General features: G+C 43.6%; 1 protein-coding gene across 1 annotated transcript in view; it reads left to right on the forward strand.

Annotated features, from left to right (window-relative positions):
• Positions 1-21,995, forward strand: part of BAZ2B (bromodomain adjacent to zinc finger domain 2B) — a 172,780-nt gene that overhangs the window by 136,798 nt on the left and 13,987 nt on the right. Inside the window, 16 exon segments of the mRNA XM_044302621.1 lie at positions 1,870-1,914; positions 2,470-2,496; positions 5,263-5,328; positions 6,702-6,842; positions 7,217-7,471; positions 7,962-8,176; positions 8,258-8,332; positions 8,643-8,877; positions 9,352-9,414; positions 9,514-9,658; positions 11,120-11,775; positions 14,283-14,550; positions 16,380-16,535; positions 18,917-19,074; positions 20,150-20,460; positions 20,876-21,011. Coding sequence (XP_044158556.1) covers positions 1,870-1,914; positions 2,470-2,496; positions 5,263-5,328; positions 6,702-6,842; positions 7,217-7,471; positions 7,962-8,176; positions 8,258-8,332; positions 8,643-8,877; positions 9,352-9,414; positions 9,514-9,658; positions 11,120-11,775; positions 14,283-14,550; positions 16,380-16,535; positions 18,917-19,074; positions 20,150-20,460; positions 20,876-21,011 — 2,952 coding nt within the window.

The following is a 21,995-nucleotide window of genomic DNA, read 5'->3' on the forward strand; positions in this document are numbered from 1 at the left end:
AACTAAAAATATTGGGGGAGCTTTTTCGTAGAATGGCGATTTACGTAAATTAGGCGCATCCTCCAGCAGTCCATGTGCCTAGACAGAAATCTACAGCAGCTGTCTTCATTTGGAGCATAAAAACTGAAGTAAATGAAGATAAATAAGCCGGGGCCTTTGGCCCGACCCTCTCCTTTTGGAAAGTGGGGGTCTGTGCCGTTTTTACATAAAAAAGGGGGTGTAGGGGAAATTATAAATCCCCCCCCCCCTCGTTATGTTCTAAAGACAATAACAATGTAAATCACTGGAACTACTATATGCGAACGTCAGATAATGGGGCAGATTTAGCAATCCTATAAGGCTAGGTCTACACGACGACAGATAGGGCACAACTACACTGCAACATTTGTCGTGCGACATTTTGTTGCACTAATGTCGCGCGACAATTTTTATAATGGCAAACTATGGTGTCGCACTGCAACATCCGACATGCTGCGACTGAGACGCAACAGTCGCAGAAAAATCCATCTTGAATTGATTTTCTGTGACTGTTGCGTTGCAGTCGCAGCATGTCGCATGTTGCGGTGCGACACCATAGATTGCCATTATAAAAATTGTCGCGCGACATTGGTGCAACAAAATCGTCGTGTAGACCTAGCCTAAATGCTGGAAATGCAGTCAGGCTGTGTAGACTTGCAACAGATTTATCACAGGGGCTCGGGCTGGAGGATACATGTGGTGCAGGGACAGACACTCTATACTGACTGTTGGTTTCCTTAATTTTGAGAACATCAGAAAAATTTGTAGAAACCCTACTTGTGCCAGATTACACCAATTCGCTCCACTTTTAGATTCTAGGCGCAGACACTATAGTAAATCTGGGCCAAAGTGTTTTTCCAGATATACAGAAGAACAGAAGTCCAATTTTTTTGGGCAGCGTTAAGGGTGCCTTCACAAGCGCAGATTTTGTGGCAGACGTTTCTGCAAGTTCCATTCACCTAAATAGGGTTGTTTTGAGGGCAAGCGCATCGATTTCTACAGCCCTCTGAGATGAATGGGACAGAAATTTCTGCAACAAAACTGAATCCACATAAACTTTTTTTCCCCTCTTTTTTCCAACTAATGTAACCCAGCAGTTCTTTAAACTAAAGATAGCGCCTTCCCATACCATAGCGCATTGTGCCAAATGGCAAACTCAGCTTTAGGGTCCATTCACACGTCCGTGTGTGTTTTGCGGATCCACGGATCCGTGGATCTGCAAAACACGGACATCGGCGATGTGCGTTCCGCATTTTGTGGACCGCACATCGCCGGCATTCTCAAAAAAAATGCCTTTTCTTGTCCGCAATTGCGGACAAGAATAGGACATGTTCTATTTTTTTCGGGATCGGAATTGCGGACCCGGAAGTGCAGATCCGCAATTCCGGATCCGGGCAGCACATCGTGCTGCCCCATAGAAATGAATGGGTCCGAAATTGCGGACGTGTGAATGGACCCTTATTACGCCAGTATGGCTCACGTCCGCAGTGGTCACTGTAAGATACCGCTCTGCTCTGCCATCTGCTGGGTAGCTATGGAACAGCAACAACTGATTTCTTCGGTGCTTGTCGCATTCACTGCTTCTTGACTCTTCCAAAAGCATGTTCATTTGGACCATTTGACCTATGCACAAGAAATTGGAGTTTAATGTATGTGCAGAACATTTTTGGACTTTTTGTAGTCATGTATGTTAAAGCTAGGACAGTATGAAAAATATTATGGTTTTCCCAGTGTTTGAATGATTTTGCACAGGAGATGTTATTATTACTGCCTTTATTTAGCTACTTAGTTAAAAGCGATGATTATTAATTTAATTCACTGTACAAATATATATATTATTTTTTTTATTAGGAGAAGGAAATGCGACGCCAGCAGGCCGTTCTCTTGAAGCACCAGGTCTGTACTCTTCTTCTGTTAATTAGTGCTACTTTAAAATACATATATTTGTAAATACGGTTAAAGCCTACCACCTTCTTACATCCAGTGGGAAGCTAAGTTGATATCCAAGTAATGACATCATAGGGTCACATGACTCCGTGGCTCTTATTTATGTAGATTAGTGCAAAGGAAGGCATTTCCTATGAAAATGTGATCTGATTGGACGCTTCGGGCCATGTTTTCTTTTGCACTCGTTTCCTTAAAGGAGCCTCGCTTCTTTATTCTCCGGTGATGTCACTAGCGCCCATTCTCCCGTTTGTTGCCCGATCCTGTACACGGGATGCAAAATCTATTTATTGCTACTCCTTTCTAGCAGCAGTATAATTGGGATACCCGACTAGTAGTATAATAATTGCACCATATTTCCTGCTTACGTATTACCTGCCTTGCTTTGGTTTTGGGTGCTTCTGGGGGTAATTTGACCTTTTTTTTCTTTTTTTTTCTTCACAAATGGTTATTTTGTAATCTGCATTTATTTCTGTTTCATAATGATGTGCCAACTCTTTCTACCAGGAGTTGGAGAGGCATAGACTAGATATGGTATGGGTATGTTTATTTTTGTACGTCTTAACACCGCATCATGATTTTTTTGTTTTTTAATTTTTTTTGGTTGTGATATGGTTGTCCTAGCAATGCATAAAGTGTAGCACTGGCTGCTGTCATATGACATCTCCCCCCTGCATGGCTTAACAGCGCAGTGCATTGCATACATCCGCTAATTAACCCAGGACAGACTAATACGTGTCACGCTGCTGATCTCTTATTTCCGTTAAGCTGACAGGTATATATTTAGATGATCCTGCCCCCTTCACATTTGCATTGGAAAACGCAGAACATTTCCTTCCTAAATTCCGAGCCTTATATCATATAGCAATTCATTGCACCAGTTATATCTATCGAGAGGCATACGTAGCGTAAAAGAGGAATCCTGCAAGGTGCAGCGTTACTAACTTTATGCAGTGCATCCAAGGAGCCACAGTCGGATAATCCTTTTATTTTTTGCATTCATGCATGTTTATATTCCTCATAAACAGACCTCATGTTTGCATACACATATAACGCGATTCCCTAATATACTGTTATGAGTATTAGAGCGTGGCTGCAGAGAACGGCACACACCGACAGGCGTTATTCACACAGTCAGTGTTTGGTCAGTGATTTCCAATCCAGGCTACGCAGATATAAGGTATAAGGCCTCACGCACACGACCGTATTTATCCGCAAAATACGGATGTGGTGCGTGTGCCATCCACATGTTATTTGCGGACCCATTGCTTGCATTGCATTTTGCGGATATAGTCTATCTTTTTAGCTGACGGACATACGGATGTAGAAAGCATATGTGCATCCGTATTTCCATTCCGCCAAAAGATAGAACACGTCCTATACTTGTCAACTAAATGTAGATGCAACACAGACTACATCCATATTTTGCGGATTCGTGGTTTGCGGACCGCATAATGGATATAGTTGTGTGCATGAGACTCGCACACGGTTTTGGCTCACAGTTAGTTCATTTCGTTTGAATGCTGTGCGGATATTTGTCTCCGTACAGCATCCAAACTTATGAGCGAGGCAAATTCATTATTCCCGAAGTCTCGCGGGACTTTGGTGAATAACTTCGGGATTTGATTTTTGAACTTTAAAACCATTTTAAAACATGGATCCGAAGTCGGCTTTGGATCCATGTTGTGACATTGTTTAAAAAGTAAAAAAATCGATGGTCGAAGTTATTCACTGAAGTCTGGTGTGAATTCGGGCATAACGCACTTCGCCTCGCCGGAGCCCATACATATTATTGCCGTCTCCGTGCAGCATTAAATAGAAGTTTGAAGTGAATCGACTTCGAATCCAAAGCTCCATTCGCTCAACAGTACTCAAAATCAATGATGGAAATCACTGACTGTGAATAAATCTGGCGCGTGTGCAACTCCGAGCAGCCTCGAAAAACAGAAACCACAGCTTATCAGAATGTTGTAGCAGGGAATTGCCATCTATGCAGTTTTCTAGCATATTCTTCAAACAGGCCCCAAGGGCGGCACTCCAATGTAGGCAAATAGACTTCTAGACGGTTGAGCTGCCAGAAAGTAGGGATTAAGCGCTGGAAATGGGCATGTCACCTCCACGACCATCTTATCGGCTCAGCGAGTGATATCGGTGAAGATCCTGCTGGCACGAGTTTTGCCCTTATATGGGACATTTTAAAGGGTGTGACCAGGTTCGAACCTCATTTAGAACTTGAATAACTTTGTAAATACACTACATTACTTATTTGGTACTAATCCTGAGTCATGAGCTGCATTCACAGTTCTGTATGCTTCAGAGCTGCAATCCTCTAATTCATTTCCACAGCATCTCCTCCTAAGGCCTCGTGCACACGACCGTTTTTCGGGTCCGCATCCAAGCCGCAGTTTTTTGCGGCTCGGTTGCGGGCCCATTCACTTCAAAAGATGTGGACAGCACTCTGTGTGCTGTCCGCATCCGTTGCTCCGTTCCGAGGCCCCGCAAAAAAAAATATAGCATGTCCTTTTCTTGTCCGTTTTGCGGACAAGAATAGGCATGTCTACAATGGGACGCCCGTTCCGTTCCGCAAATTGCGGAATGCACACGGGTGGCTTCCGCGGTTTGCGGACAGCAAAAAACAGAACGGTCGTGTGCATGAGGCCTAATAGTCTATGTTGCATCCATGTTTTTATGGACTCGAGAACCATAATGGACGGACACAATAGAGCATGAAACCACGGATCCACGGACCATGCTAAAAAAAAAATAATACACACATTAAAACGAATGGGAAAGTGTGCGGTCAGTAGAATGCACGTACAGCACACGCCCGTGAATCACTGACGTGTGAATGAGGCTTTCATGTAGACAATATAATCTGACGGGACGTTCAGAGGTGGGTGCACCCTTTAAACATGGTAATGAGGTGACCGGCCCATTTCAGCCAGTACTTATGCTCTCTATCCTGTTAGTGACCTCACAACGGAACATCATGCTGCAGCTGAACATAAGTATACTTTGTGCAAGTCTTTATTTTATTTTTACACCGTCTTCATTTTTCATTGCTTTTACTTTTACCGCTTATGATTGTGTACCCGCTTCCTAAACCTTGACTAAAACGTGCACAACATGACCTTATGTGCCTTGTATCGATAGCATCCACTGTGACTAGTGTCAGTGCTAAATCTGCAACTCTCAGCTTCATGTCCACCAAACGCCCTGTGTATTAATTTTTTTATTTTTTTTTATTTTTTTTATGGTGAATTTGGCTTTCTGTATCTTATTCTGCATTTGTTTTGCTAGGAACGAGAGAGGAGAAGGCAGCACATAATGCTTCTGAAGGCTGTAGAAGCTCGTAAAAAGGCAGAGGTAGGTGAAGGGGGTCAAAGTCAACGTGATCGTGGAGGTCTGACCTCTGGATCCGCGACACACGCTGAGAGCGAACCGCGCGAGATTCCCAGCACAGCCACTTGCTGTAATATTTAAAGGGAATTTGTCACTAGGATCTTCGACTATTTTCTTAGGTAATACATGAGTAGTGGTGCAGATAAAGAGTCCAGGTCACTGTTTTTTATTTTGCTTCTGCTATCTGTTCTGCCGCTGTCAGCGCTCAGAGCTGCACTGAAATACATTGCTAGGACTGCTGCGCATGTGCCCAGGAGTCTTTTGCCATATGTTAGCACAGCAGTCCAGCAGGGGCAGACTGGGAACATAAAGTGGCCCTAGAAATAAACTAAAAGTAACCCCATATTGTAGGCGGGTCCAAATTGATAGACAAAGCCAACAAACGTAGGTGTGGCCAACTCAAGTAGGTGGAGCCAGCAATACTGTTTTGCAGCACAAAATACCACCCCAGCAGAGCCAAATACCACAGTGCAGCAGAATATACTGCCTCAGCTGAAACAAATTCCACAGTGCACCCCAACATAAAGCTCCAGCAGCACAAAATACCTCCCCAGAAGATGCTTATCACCACGTTCTGTTCTTCTACTCCAGTTGCCTCAGGATAGCAATACAGTTGAATTCAGGATTTAAGAAGGAACCTGCAGCTGCAAGCCAGGTGCATATGTACTGAGTCAGATGATTACTTACTTGGCTGGCAGCCATGAGGAGGGCTCAGACATCTCCCTGGGCATCGGCCCACCGGGAAGTTTCACTGTAGGGTCTTTGGGTGCCCCTGCAGTTTGAACTGTGTACTTCAGTGAAGCTTTGAGAGCTGACAGCAGGGGAATGGGGGAGCAGTAGGAAAAAAATAATGGAATCTGGATTTATGTGCAGTACTACTCATGTATTACCTCAGATAATAGTCCATGATCGTGGTGACAGAATCTCTTAAAGTGCATCCGGCTGCATCATAGTTCCCTGCATATCCAGTAGCCAAGAGCATCAGGAAGGTGCCGCTGCTCCTTCATTCTGAAGATTAAGGAGGAAAAGGGGTCCCAGCCATGGGACTCCCGCTGATCAAGTTTCAGTATAGGAATATTTTTTATTTGTTAGTGCAATGTAAGAAATGACGAGCTGGGAGGAAGTACAAAAGTATTAAGTTGCTATTAGGCATTGTAATGGTGCTGTAGCTAGGTTATGGGACAAATACACAGTTCACTTCCTTATCTGAATACAGAAAAAGTACCTTGTTTGGACCCCATTGGTGCCCTGGGCACATTCCTGGACCCCTGGAATAATGGGTCACCATTAGAAATGTCAATATTTAGGTTTACATTTTATTGCACTTTTTCCTATAGGAGAGAGAACGTTTAAAACAAGAAAAACAAGATGAGAAACGCCTGAATAAGGAGCGTAAACTTGAACAACGTCGCTTAGAACTGGAACTGGCCAAGGAACTGAAGAAGCCAACTGAAGATATGTGTTTGGCTGACCAGAAGGTAAGCGCATGAAGACCTCCTAGGGTACAGATTTCATCTATGGAACCTAATGCCATCGTGGAAACAATCAATTCACAGAAGATATTGGAAGCTTCAAGATGTCATTGTCTTGAGAAGTTGCGATGTGTCTGGCTTAGCTGTACCCTTATAAATTATTTTTATGATGTTAGTAGACAATTGTTTTTCATAGTACTACTATAGGTTGGTTTCTTCATGGATGGCCATTGAGTACTTTTTGCAACCTGAAATTGTGAGATCTTCCCTCAAAATTAGGAATTGTGTCACCCAAAGGCCAACTTTGTGCTATTTCTTATTAACATAACATGTAATCAATTTAAAGTGATGCTTAATCACCTTTCACTTTCTTCTTTCAGCCCTTGCCAGAACTTCTACGTATCCCGGGATTGATCCTGTCTGGTAGCACATTCTCCAATTGTCTCATGGTGGTACAGTTCCTCCGTAACTTTGGAAAAGTATTGGACTTTGACATTCATAAAGATATCCCATCTTTAAACATCTTTCAAGAAGGCTTATTAAATATGGGGGAGAGCCTGGGAGAGGTTTTAGATTTGCTAGTAAGACTCCTATCTGCTGCCGTGTGTGATCCCGGAGTCCCACCAGGATACAAGGTAAAATATCACAGCTTTGTCAGCAATTAGAAATTAATACAAAAATGGACATCAATAGTAACACGTTCATCAATCTAGACCACCGAGATGTGAGGTATTAGCCAGTAAGCCATTCTGATCCCACCCAGATATTACACTGATTCTGTCACTAGGAAGGAAGCATTCTGGGAGTTGTAGTCTCTGAACAGCTGGAGTGCCGGAGGCTGCTGATCCCTGTTGTAGACAGTGAGTGTAATCGGAGGTGGAGCAAGAAGGAGGGGACATTTACAGTCTCTGTCCTTGGAGACCCCTTTATAAAACTCCTTCTTCATCTTTGTTGGTGATGCTGGGTATGCACAATATTAAGTCTGTGCCAGCCCTTACCACCAATGCCCACATTTTCTTCTTGACCAGACTTATTCTCTGCTAGTGAACTATCAAGGTTATCCAGATTTATAGCTTTACTATTAAAATTTGTTGGGTTTTTACCTTTTTTGATTTTCTCTTTAAGGCCAAAACCGCCCTTGGGGAACATTTGATGAACATCGGCATCAATCGTGACAACGTGTCTGAGATCCTTCAGATCTATATGGAGGCGCATTGTGGGCAGACTGAATTCACCGAAAGTCTTAAGACCAAATGCTTCCAAGCACATACCCCAGCAGAAAAGGCATCAGTGTTTGCTTTTCTGGTTAATGAACTTGCCTGCAGCAAAAGTGTTGTTAGGTATATGTCCTTCTATGAATCCTATCCATTACATTGCTTCATTATTAGATATGAAATCATTTCTTTTATTTTCAATTGTAGTGAAATTGACAAAAGTTTAGACCACATGTCCAATCTCAGGAGAGACAAGTGGATGGTGGAAGGCAAGCTTCGCAAGTAAGTTTTGTTTCAGAATTTTTTACTGATTTATTTATTGATTTATTTTAATTAAGAATTTTTTATAAGCATTAGACCAATGTCAGAAAAGCCTAATAGGGGGACATTTATGTGTGTGTGTTCCTATTGCCAGTCCCAGTCTAATTACAAGTCTAATGAAAGGAACTAACAATACCATAGGGATCTGATGGTAGTAAATTGGAGGGGCTGGCAAGAAGGCTGAGCATTTTGCTGATAAGCAGCATTTAAAAAAGGGTGAAAAGTTATTAAAAGAACCAACTCACGATCGTTATATTTAATTTTCACAAAGGCTGAGAATAATACATGCAAAGAAAACTGGAAAGCGAGACTCCATTGCAGGCCCCGAAGGTGCAGATGAGCACCCTTTATTGGGCACCCCCACACCTGGCAGGAAACGAAGACGGAAGGGCACAGATAGTGACTTTGATGATGACGATGAGGATGACACTGATGACCCAGCAGATGAAGACGAAGAAGAGGACGACGATAAAAAAGGGAAAAAGTCTCAGAGCTGTGATGATGAGGTACAGGACATTAATGTACTGTGTGAGAAGTTATCTGGATTAACAAATATATAATAGATATTTAGAGAATTGAAAAAGTTTGAAATATATTTTTAAACTTTCCTACCTATACATAAATCTGTAACAGGCCCCCCATCCTTTGTAATAGCTATGAAATCTGTAAAATATCCAACTCCACTTCACACAACGGGGGGAGAATGAATGGTTGGGGTGTTGATTGCATGGCTAAGCTGTTGACGGACAGCCCTCACCAGGGGATGGTCCATATGGATTTCTGTTATGGGGTCCTCTTTCCTCCGCATACACCCCTGAGAGCACTTGTCACTTTTAGCTCACCAGCTTATCACCTTGGGAAAAACCCAACCTTGCAGCTTGTCAATTTTTAGAATTCTCCGGTGGTCCATTTCATTTCTTTACCCCAAATGTTGACTGTGTGTAATTTCACCTCCTTATACGTTTTTTTATTAACGATAGGACGATGGGGATCAGACGGCAACTGTAGAAGAACTGGAGAAACAGATTGAAAAGCTTCTGAAGGTAATAAATGGGTCTTCCCTGTAAATCATGTCACGTTCTGTAGACTGACGCCGTATAGCACTAGAGCCCTTCTTATAAATCCATATCTTGTCTTCACAGCAACAAAACCAGTACAGGAAGAAGCTGTTTGAATCATCTCATTCCTTGCGCTCTATGATGTTTGGGCAAGATCGGTACCGGCGTAGGTACTGGATTCTTCCACAGTGCGGTGGCATATTTGTGGAAGGCATGGAGAGTGGTGAAGGTGAGGGCTTAATTAGGAACCTAAGGGATCATTTATTAAGGCCGGCGTCTAAAATGGCGTCTATAACCCTTTGCGCTGGCGGTGGATCCGCCAAAGTTATGTAGAGGCTCCGGCCTCTATATAACTTTGCCGCATCCACTGCCGGTCTAAGTGTTCCTTGCTGGCTTATATTTAGACCATTTTCTGCCGGCCCATGCCACTTCCCCTTTTTTAGACCTGGCAGGAGCTGGGAAAAGTCACAGATTGCATTCCAGCGCAAATAACCTTTGCACCACAATCTGCGCCAAATAGACACTAGAAAACTGGTGCATAACTGATGCCCTTGCTCCTCCTGCTCCCTCGAAATGACTATGCAGCAATGTGGTCCATTCAATGAAGAAGAAGAGGGAGGGGCTGGAAGAGGAGGCAGGAGAAGCAAGGGTGCACAAAGTGGCTTGAGCCCACCCTTAGTGCACTTAATTGTTCATTTGCATGTGAATTAAAAGTACTTTTTCTCCAGAAGGAAGCAACCGATTGCTAAGTGTAGGTATCATTACATTCAGGTGAGCTAGACCTACAAGACACTGTACCTGGTTTAACAGTAAATTTCCTGTCTAGTGACTCCCTTTAAATTAAGATGAGGTGCAGTCTTTATGCGATAAGTTCTGTTCACATGACATCTGAGCACTCAGTAAGATGTACATGTTGGGAGTTGCCTTTCTTCACCCTGAACAAGCATTCAGTTTGCAGCCCTAGCCCAGTATGTAAATACCCTCAGTATGTAAGTGCCTCTGTCAAGACAAGTTAGCTCATTGGCATCCCTCAACATGCCCTGCAATTACCACCCCACTGCTGCACCCCTGTATAACCTTAGAATGTTGTGTAACATTAAAGGGGTTGTGTCACTTCAGACAATGGCGTTTATTATGTAGAGAAAGTGAATACAAGGCACTTGCTAATGTATTGTGATTGTCCATATCGCTTCTTTTGCTGGCTGGATTCATTTTTCCATCGCATTATACACTGCTCGTTTCCAGGGATTACGGCCTCTGCTGCAGCACAGATACGAGGTGGCGGAAAAGGAACTGCTGTGCATGCGTGCTAATGCGCACTAACATGGTCTCGGCCACCAGAGAGGCTGGCGCTTTTTCCTATAGTGTGCAAGCATGACCACCACTGATGGACTGCAGGGTGGTTGTAACCCTTGGAAACGAGCCGTGTATAATGTGATGTAAAAATGAATCCAGCCAGCAAAGGAGGCAATATGGACAATCACAATACATTAGTAAGTGGGTTATATTAACTCTCTCTACATGATAAATGCCATTTGTTAAAGTGAGACATCTATATACAGGTGAATATGAAAAACCAAACAAAAAAAAACACAACGTTTTATTTGCAGTGGTCTTACAAATCCTAAATCATGGATTGATCCCTGTACTTACCATCTATATGGCGTCTTTACATGTTATCCATGTATAGGTCCAGAAGAAATGGCAAAAGAGAGGGAGAGGAAACGCCAAGCAGAAACCATCCAGATAAAAGAAGAAGCCATTGAGAGCTGTGACGAGAAACCTAACTGCGTGAACACCAGCGCTGCGGAACAGAAATGTCTCAAGGATAAAGACAGCACCAATTTATTTCTCCAAAAACCTGGATCCTTTTCTAAACTGAGCAAATTGCTAGAAGTAGCCAAAATGCCCCCTGAGATCGACTTTATAACCCCGAAAGCAAGTGTTTCACCAAACGGCTGCCCTGTGCCTTTCCAGCATAATGCCAGGAGCACACCCATCCACCTGCAGGCCAGCACTTCCCAATGTAACCCCGAAAAGACAGACTTGAACCCATTCAGTCCTATAGTCAGTGGTGCTGGAAAGTTTTACCACTCCCCCATAATTCCCAATGAACAGCTGCTGAAAACTCTTACCGACAAGAGCCGACAGTGGTTCAGTCTTCTTCCTCGGACGCCCTGCGATGACACTTCAGTAACACACGTAGAGTATTCCACCTCAGTAGCGACTACCAGCCAATCTCAGCAACCATCTCAGTCTCCTTCACCAGTGCCATCCCCGGGCATGAACTCCTCTTCTGTACAGAATAGTTTGGGACTCAGTCCATTCACCATGTCTCCACTTCAGGTGAGTAGGTACCATTAAAGTCTAGCTTCAGATGCACAGGGATTTGCTACCAAAGCCTTTCCTTGGCAACAGACTACAGTATTCAGCCTTGTCAGAGTGTAGTCTGTTGCTATGAAGAAATTAAGAGAATTAAATGCCCTTTCAGGACATCTCTGTAGAAATGGTTTCAGCTTTCAAAGGAACACAAGGGCATGAGGGGGTCATGTGTGACACAAGGACTCTCTCTTTGGTGTTCTTTGAATCGCTGTGAAGAAAGGGATGCAAATGAGCTCTTAACAAGCTCTGACCCAATGTAAGGCAGCTATCCTATAAGTTAATGTGAGACCCTTTAAACAGGCCTTGAGACATGACTCGGATATTAAATAAGCCAGCACCTCATCTGCAGCCAGCTGTTTCGGGGTGATTTCCCCTCATCAGTGCAGAGCAGAGAGTACTGGCTTAACTGGGTGAAGTCAGGATTTGGGAGGTACTATCTCTGTCTGCAGATAAGGTGCTGGCTTATTTAATGTCCAAGTCATATCTCAAGGCCTATTTAAAGGGTCAAACATACTTACAGCATGGCTGCCTTACATCTGGTGGCATTAGAGGCAGAGCTTGTTAAGAGCTCGTTTGCATCCCTTCTTCCCAGAATTCCAGAGGAGCATGTATGGCCTATAAGTCTTCTCACTCCCCTAGGAGAGATCATACCCCCCCAAATCTTGAATCACTGTGTCATGCTCCTCCTACCCTTGGCCCTGCGGAAAGCATAATGCACTAAGGATGCCTTAACGTGTGGCAGAAAAATCAGCCAAAAAATACGTAGGTGCAGATTTTAGTACAAATTTTTGTGCGGATTTTTAGGCGCATATTTTCCTGCAGGTTTTGTGGCAGATTTCTGTGTGGTTTACATCCCCCTCATCAAAAGCAATGGAGTCATTCTGCTTTAGAAAAACTGCAGCACATCATTATTTCCACAACAGAATGTTTTCCCGCAGCAGAGCACAGGTTGACACTTTTCAGCCCTATACGATAACATGGGGAAGTCTGCATGCTGCATATTTTCTGGCAGATCTTTGATGCGAGTGAAAGTACCTTTATACTCCTGTTGCAGTCAATTTTGCATGAAGTGTTCCTTCAAAGCCTTTATGTAATTTTTATCAGCAACCTCTGGCACTCCAGCTGCTGTGAAACTACAACTCCAAGCATGCACATTTACTTGGCTGTTCTTGTAACTCCCATAGAAGTGAAAGGAGGATTCTGGGAGTTGTAGTTTCTAAACAGCTGGAACGCCGGAGGTTGCTGATCCCTGGAAAACCCCTTTAAAGAGGACCTTTCATGGATTATTTTTTTTGTTTAATTAAATACCTTTCCTTGCGGTGTACCCCCCGCTGATGCTGCCACCCTGCCTGTTTTATTCAAATACCGCTCGTATGCTCCGCTGTGCCCCCTTGCTGTTTTCCCGCCAGTATGTTAATACTGAGCATCGGTACAGAGAGGAGGGGATGCCAGGGTTTCTCAATGGGTGTCTCCTCCCTGGCTGTAGCGCGGTCCAATCACAGCAGAGAGCGTCACAGCCAGGGAGGAGGAGACACCGATTGAGAAACCCTGGCATCCCCTCCTCTCTGTACCGATGCTCAGTATTAACATACTGGCGGGAAAACAGCAAGGGGGCACAGCGGAGCGTACGAGCGGTATTTGAAATAAAACAGGCAGGGTGGCAGCATCAGGAAAGGTATTTAATTAAACTTAGAAAAATCCATGAAAGGTCCTCTTTAAAGGTTCATTATGTTTTCATAAAACTTTTCATATGTCATAGAGACATATCAAAGGTTTTGATCAGTGGAGGTCTGAGCGAGGAGAGACTCCCATAACATGCCCTCCACACTGCAGGATAGGTAGCGAGATGGACTGTATATAATCGAAAGTCAATGGGCCCCATATTTATTCCATCCTCTGCAGTGAAGAGAGAGCGCAATACCCAAGCGCTTCTCTCTCCTCATTCTAGAGATCTGTTGGGGTCTCAGTTCTCAGACCCCCACCAATCAAAACTTTTCATATGTCTCTATGATATATCAAAAATGTTATCAAACCTCAGTGACCCTTTAATCTGCAAAGCCATGGGACCCAAGGTTCACTGAGTTTTCATAAAACTTTAAATATGTCATAGAGTCGTATCAAAGGTTTTGATCAGTGGGGGTCTGAGGGCTGAGATCCCCACTGATCGCTAGAATGAGAAGAGAGAAGTGCTCACATAACATGCCCTCCTCCTCTGCAGGATAGTATGCGAGATGGACTGGATATGATGGAAAGTGGTTAGGCCCCGTCTTAATCCCATCCTCTGCAACAAGTAGAGGGTGACACCCAAGCGCTTCTCTCTCCTTGTTCTAGAGGTCTGTTGGGGGTCACAGAGCTCAGAGCACCACCAATCAAAACTTTTGATATGTCTCTATGACAGCCTAATGAATATGAATAAATAGGTAATCATCTCTTATGAGATCTCATCTATAATTGTCAATTTATATATCTAGATGAAGCCTGGTTTACCTCTCATGGGACTACAGTTTTACGGATGGCCGTCACCAGTAGCGCCAGGAAATCTCCCTTTTTCTTCTCCAATGCCAAGTTTTGGACTTGGATTGGCTGAAGGAAATGGGCACGCTTTCATCACCCCAAATGCTCAAACCAGCAAAAGTGAATCTCCTGTGCCACAAAGTGACAAATCTGTCTGCACCCCATCTCCTGCTGTGGAGTTACCCAAACAGGTGGATTTTGCTAGCCCTCGACCAATTCCAGAAGGTACTTTGAAGCCGGTGTTTTGCTTTTTTTTTTTACTTTTTTATATTATTTTCCACTTAAGTGCCTTTGTACACGTGGATACAGTTAGTTTTATCTTTGATTTCTTAGCTCTGATAAATATGGGGGAAAAAATATCATGATTAAAATGTGTCAAGCATATAACCTTATCGTTACTAACCTCTGGTGTCTTCTGCTCTGCTTTTAAACATGCTACCATTACACCCGTCCTCAAAAAGCCTTCACTTGTCCCATCTTCTTTGTCCATTTATCGCCCCATATCACTTCTTCCATTTGCCTCAAAGCTACTTGAACAACATGTCCATTCTGAACTGTCCTCTCACCTCTCCTCCTGCTCCCTCTTTGACCGCCTACAATCTGGCTTTCGACCCCACCACTCGACTGAGACTGCCCTCACCAAAGTCACCAATGGCCTACTAACAGCCAAAACCAAAAACATTACTCTGTCCTCCTCTTCCTTGACCTGTCCTCTGCCTTCGACACTGTCGACCACTCCCTTCTGTTACAAACTCTCTTATCTCTTGGCATCACTGACCTGGCCCTCTACTGGATCACATCATACCTCCAATAACGGACATTTAGCGTCTCCCACTCTCACACCACCTCCTCGTCTCATTTCATCTCTGTTAGTGTCCCGCAAGGCTCTGTCCTCAGTCCCCTGCTCTTCTCTATCTACACTTTTGGCCTGGGACAGCTTATAGAGTCCCATGGCTTTCAGTATCACTTTTATACTGACAACACACAAATCTACCTCTCTGGTCCAGACATCCCCACCTTACTATCCAGAATCCCACAATGTCTATCTTCTATATCATCCTTCTTCTCCTCTCGCTTTCTAAAACTTAACATGGATAAAACAGAATTCATCCTCTTTCCCACGTCTTGCTCAACCCCCCCCAACAGACCTATCTATCACGATCAATGGCTGCGCACTTTCCCTGGTCAACCAGGTCCACTGCCTTGGAGTGACCTTGGATTCTGCCCTCTCCTTCCGCACATCCAAGCCCTTTCCACCACCTGCTGCCTGCAACTCAAAAATATCTCCTGCATCCGCGCTTTGCTTAACTTTGAATCTGCGAAAATGCTTGTACATGCCCTCATCATCTCCCGCCTAGACTACTGCAACACTCTCCTCTGTGGCCTTCCATCTAGCACTCTCGCACCCCTCCAATCTATCCTCAACTCTGTTGCCCGACTAATCAACCTCTCACCCTGTTACTCCTCTGCCTCTCCCCTCTGCCAATCCCTTCACTGGCTCCCCATTGCCCAGCGAATTCACTTCAAAGTACTAACAAATACACACAAGGCCGTCCACAACCTGTCCCCTCCCTACATCTCTGAGCTACTTTCCCGATACATCCCCACACGCACTCTCCGATCCTCACAAGACCTCCTTCTCTCCTCTCCTCTTATCACCTCTTCCCACAATCGCCTCCAGGATTTCTCCCGTGCATCCCCCACACTCTGGAACTCGATACCCCAACATATCAGACTCTCACCTACAGTGGAATCCTTCAAAAGAAACCTGAAAACCCACCTCTTCAGACAAGCCTACAACCAGTGACCCTGCTGCCTCTATACCACCATGACCCGCTTCACCCGCACCTACTGTGTCCTTCTCCCATACCATGTAGATTGTAAGCCCTCACGGGCAGGGTCCTCTCTCCTTCTGTAACAGTTTGTTACTCGTCTGGTTTATGATTAGTGCAATTGTCCGTATTATGTATGTGTGCCCCTTATCATATGTACAGCGCTATGGAATGAATGGCGCTTTAATAATAATAATCGTTTCTGCTATTTTTGGTTTCTAGAAATGCAGTTTGGCTGGTGGAGAATCACAGATCCAGACGATCTGAAATCTCTCTTGAAAGTATTGAATCTTCGAGGTATACGAGAGAAGTCTTTACAGAAGCAAATTCAGAAGCACTTAGACTACATCACCCAAGCCTGTCTAAAAAATAGAGATTGTAAGTGCCAGGTTCTCAGACAACATGCAATATTATTACTTAAAGGGAACCTGTCATGTTGGTATCTGAGCTGAAGGCAGCATGTTATAGAGCAGGAGGAGCTGAGCAGCTTTATATATAATTTTATGGGAAAACATTCAGTAAAACTTGTAATTTATTGATTTAAACTAGCAGAAGGACACGGGTATATTTGATCTATTTTGTTTAATGTTTGTGTGTGTCGTTAAAAGATATTGACAGTATCTCCCATAACAGTGACCTCTACAGCACACCGCCCCTTTAACAGTGAACTCCACAGTCCCCCACCCCTTAACACTGACTCCCTCACAGTGCCCCGCCACTTTAAAATGGGACGTCCACAGCAGCCCATCCCCTTAACTTTGACCTTCACGGCAGCCCGTCCCTTTAACAGTGAGTTTCACAGCACCCCACTCCCTTGACAGTGACCTCCTCAGGGGCCCACCCCCTTAACAGTGACCTCCACAGTACCCCGCTGCCTTAATAGGGACCTCCACAGCAGTTGCCCCTTTAAAAGTGGCCCCTGCCCCCTTAACAGTGACATCCACAGTGTCCGCCCCTTTAACAGTGACCTCTACAGTGGCCTACCCCCTTAACAGTAACATCCACAGTGAACGCCTCTTTAACAGTGACCTCCACATTGCCTGCCCCTTTAACAGTGACCTCCACATTGCCCGCCCCTTTAACAGTGACCTCTATAGCGCCCTGCCCCTCTAATGCTAGGGCTACACAACGACATGTGTCACGCGACATTTTGTCTCAACAATTTTTATAATGATAGGCTATGGTGTTGCACTGCGACATGTGACATGCTGCGATGGATTTTTCTGCGACTGTCGCAGTTGCAGTGCAACACTATAGACTATCATTATAAAAATTGTCGCGTGACACATGTAGCAGTGTAGTTGTGCCCTATGTGTCGTGCGACTTATGTCGTCGTGTAGCCCTAGCCTAAAGCTGACCTACAGCAGTGAAGAAAAATGGCTGGGTTGTTATGAAAACCTGGAGTAAAACTGTGTGTATGTGGAGACTAAGGGCCTGCGAGCTTCTATTGGCTGATAAGGGACATGTGACCGTGTGTATGGCAGTTGGGATTTGAAGAGACAGACTTGCAGGCTTGTATTACCTAATGCAGGTAATTTTTGGGGAATATCTCAGTAGCGGTACGTCCCAAAGAGCTGTGAACCCCACAAGATTTCTTTCCAGGTAGCAAGAGATGTGTATACCAAGTTTTGTTGAAATCGATGGTTGCGTCCTTCCTTATATATATATACATTCCTGCTCATTCGGGCTTTGAAGTCCAGGAGGAGGTCCTATCAGTGACTGGCAGCCTGCCCTCTAGAGCTGTGCAATCTGCTGAGCTCCTCATGCTCTATGATATGCTACCTGAAGATTAATTAGCATTTTCGTATTGACAGGTTCCCTTTAAAGTACTTGTCAAGTCTAAAAAAGTCAATTTAAAATACTCTCTGGTTGAATTCCGTAAAGGGGGATCCCCTGCTTAGGACCCCAGATTTCAAGGGAAGGTGTATAATTACTGTTTTCACCTGTGATGGCGCTGTAGGGGAAAGGAATACGTGCGGCTGAATTCCTCCACAGATTACTCAACAATTACATCATATCCACAGAATTTGCCTTAAATGTCCCATAGATTCAGATCCGAGAGTTGGTTTGCCACGGGGAAAGGAGAGGTGACCACACCTGTATGTCTCTCCATTCACTTATGTGGGAGTTCTGACAACAGCCGAATGAGGCTATTTTCAGAACTCCCTATCAGACATTGATGGCATAACCTGTGGATTAAAGGGAATCTGTGAATTAAAGGAGTTTTTCCATTATAATAATTTATCCCCTATCCACAGAGTTGAATGATGCAGCAGCATGCATGAACGTCCGTCGCTCCATTATAACAGGAGAACACAAGCCCCCCACCGATTCAGACACTTACCCCCTATCCTGTGGATAGGGGATATGTTGTAATGGGACATCCCTTTAGGTTGTGATCTCTCATATAGTTTGTCCTTTCAATTTACCATAACATTGCCAAGACCTGAGGCACAGAGATGGTTAAAGGAATAAGAATGATCATTTCTTTAGCAGTTTACACCTTTTAGAACTAAAATGTGCAAATATCTTCAGCCCATTCAAGTTTCAAATAGACCAAATTTCAGATAGAAAAAGAGTTTCTAGTGGAGGTTCCAGCAGTCAAGTTCTTACTGGACAACATGAAATGTAACAGGAGGTTGACCATTTACATCATGTGTTAATTCATCCATAGCGGTCTACGTAAATCTGAAAGGATGGAACTCTTACGAATGCTCTTGATGACCCTCAGTTATGCTATGTTTCTATCGTTCATATAGCGATCATAGACACAAAAGGACACGATCATGGAGAACTGACGAGAGACGTGGTGGAGAACTGGTGCATGGAGGATCACGAAATGGAGGTGGATATCGCCATTCTCCAGCAGGTGGAAGATCTGGAGAGACGAGTGGCTTCTGCTAGTCTGCAAGTGAAGGCAAGAGTTTCTGCTTGTCACTAAGAGTTGAATGTTTTGTCTTAAAGTAATCTTCAAGGGTTCAATTACTTCTTCACAGGAACTAGTGAGCTTTAATATTTGTGTCTGTCTGAAAGAGCATTTCCCACTAAAATAAAAAAAAGCACCCATAAATAATATCTATAATCTAATATATCTGATACCGGGAGGCCTGAGTAGAATATCTGCTCAGGTCAGATGGATCCTCCAGAGTACCAGAGGATCCAATACATGAGGTTTAGCAGACGCAAACATCCCCATTGGAAGCTGGCTTTGGAGGTCAGCATTTAACCATACATTCAGATACATGGCCAGGTCCACCAGAGGCCACCCTTACATAGCAGCCCCCATCCTTGGGTTCCCAAAATGTTCTTTGGCTTATATTTCTATTTGCAAAACAAATGTCTTTAGATTGTTCCAACTCAATTTTTTTTATTTTGATTTAAATCTACTTTGCAAATAGTTCTTAACGAAGACCATATGAAATGTGGTTGTGTTGAACATGCATTGGAACAGTGAGAAAAAAGTGTTGCGTAAGTGACCATATCCCTTAAAGGGGCTATTCCCACATTAAAAGGTTATTGGTGGGGTCTGACCTCTGGGATCCCCGCTAATTCTAAGAATAAATTGGACACGGCGCTTATGTAGCGCGATGTCCTCTTCGTTGGTGGCCAGAAGCAGCGCTATGCAGAAAAAACAAAAACAAATCAGCAGTGCAGCCCCTTCATTCTGAGAGGTTTGACCCCCATCATCATAAAGTGGTAGCCTACCATACCAAGAGAGTACTCCTTTAATCAATATTTCTTTTATCGCCTTGAAGGCCCATATTTCTTACCTTCTCATGGTCCCTTGCTATTATCACTTACCGTGAGATGACCTCAACCACATGAGGGATGGTGAGAGCTACCACATTTGGCCCACACCTCCTACTTTGGTGGCTCCGCCATTTTTTTTTTTGCTTTATACATTGATTTATAAACCCCCCACCACCTCCGCATTAAACATGTAGCAGAAAATGAATGGTAGAATTTGTTCTAATGTTTCTCTTGCTGCTTAGGGCTGGATGTGCCCGGAGCTCGATTCTGAGAGGGAAGACTTGGTTTATCACGAACATAAACCTGTTGCCAAATGGCATAAGGAACATGATGGAGACCACACAGGAGATGAAGGCCGCAATGCATGTTCTATAGAACGGAAGAGTGACAACCCACTAGATATAGCTGTAACCAGGCTGACTGACTTGGAGAGGAACATTGAGAGAAGGTATCTGAAGAGCCCCTTAAGTACCACCATTCAGATCAAACTGGATAATGTGGGCACAGTTACTGTCCCTGCTCCTGCACCATCTATTAGTGGTGATGGTGACGGGTAGGTCATTGAAATTAATATATATTATTATATATAACCAATCGCTGTGTTTCTGTGCTCGGCGGAGTGTGTTATTTCCTGCCTGTTTTTTCTCTGTAGCTTTTCCTGTGTCTTTTTACAATCATGTAATCCTGCATGGTGCTTTGTACTATAACTTTTGTTCTGTATGTCAGTAATGCTGCAGTCAGTGCTTAGCCTGTACCTAACCTGTATATGATTATCTCTACGTTTCTCAGCGTACAGTCAACCTGTGCTCTGCATTCGATTCTTTCGCTTTAACGTTGCACATATTGGCTTTTATCTACGTTTCGTCGCTGCTTGGCTTTTAATATGATCGTCATTGACTGTATGTGCGTTTCTGGGGAAAATTCAGCTCGTCTCATGTTTTTCTTTTTATCAATTATCTTTTCTGCAGGACTGAAGATGACATTGCTCCAGGTCTGAAGATCTGGAGGAAAGCGCTGTCTGAGGCCCGAAGTGCCGCACAAGTATCACTCTGCATTCAGCAGCTGCAGAAATCTATTGCCTGGGAGAAATCCATCATGAAAGTTGTAAGTTATCAGGCAGACTCTCCTGTTACCTCCTTCCCCTTTGGTCCTTAGAAGGGTTGACTTAAATAGGGTCTGGAGTACTACATAGTTGCATTCCCTATAATATAAGTATTTTGGATTGTCTTTTCTTAGAGCTCTGAGCTCTGTTGTTCCTCTGTTATACCACTTGGAAATGTATAAATACATTGACAGCTGGGTGATACTATTTCCCCTGTCAATAGGCTGTGTCTCTACAGAGTCTGCCACTGAATTGTTATTTTCAGGAGAACGTAAGTATTTTCGAAACCAGAGAGAGATGACAGGCCCTTTTGAAGTACAGGTTTGGGTAGAATGTAGCCATCTAAGAGGTTCTCTATAACCTGGAATTCATGATGTAATTATGTGTGAGTCATAGTGAAATCGTGGGATTGCTCCAATGTGATTTCATTGTTTGATCCTACAATTTTACAGTGACTTGCTTGTGACCGTATCGAGCCAGGGCCATACTCTATATTACATTTTTTCCCCCTTAATATTTGTTTATGAATATTAAATAATAAATCGTCACATAGTAAAGTTACAAAAAATTCAACAAACACTTCAGATATCTTAATGTACTGCACCCCCTACAAAAAAAAAATTCTAATTCTCCCCTCTTTTTCCCCCTCGACAATGTCTCCAATTTATTGTCAGTCATATATACCTTACACCGAGAATCCAAATCAATATAAACTTGCTTGTACTTTTCCTTCTGAATACCAGTATCTCGAATGAAATCTATCAATTTGCGAATTTTATTGAGATTGCCTATGTTAATATAACATAGTAACATAGTATATAAAGCCGAAAAAATACATCTGTCCATCCAGTTCGGCCTGTTATCCTGCAAGTTGATCCAGAGGAAGGCAAAAAAAAACTGTGAGGTAGAAGCCAATTTTCCCCACTTTAGGGGAATAAAAAATTCCTTCCCGACTCCAATCAGAATAACTCCCTGGATCAACGATA

This window comes from Bufo gargarizans, chromosome 8 (assembly GCF_014858855.1).
Source record: "Bufo gargarizans isolate SCDJY-AF-19 chromosome 8, ASM1485885v1, whole genome shotgun sequence".
NCBI classification, from domain to species: domain Eukaryota; kingdom Metazoa; phylum Chordata; class Amphibia; order Anura; family Bufonidae; genus Bufo; species Bufo gargarizans.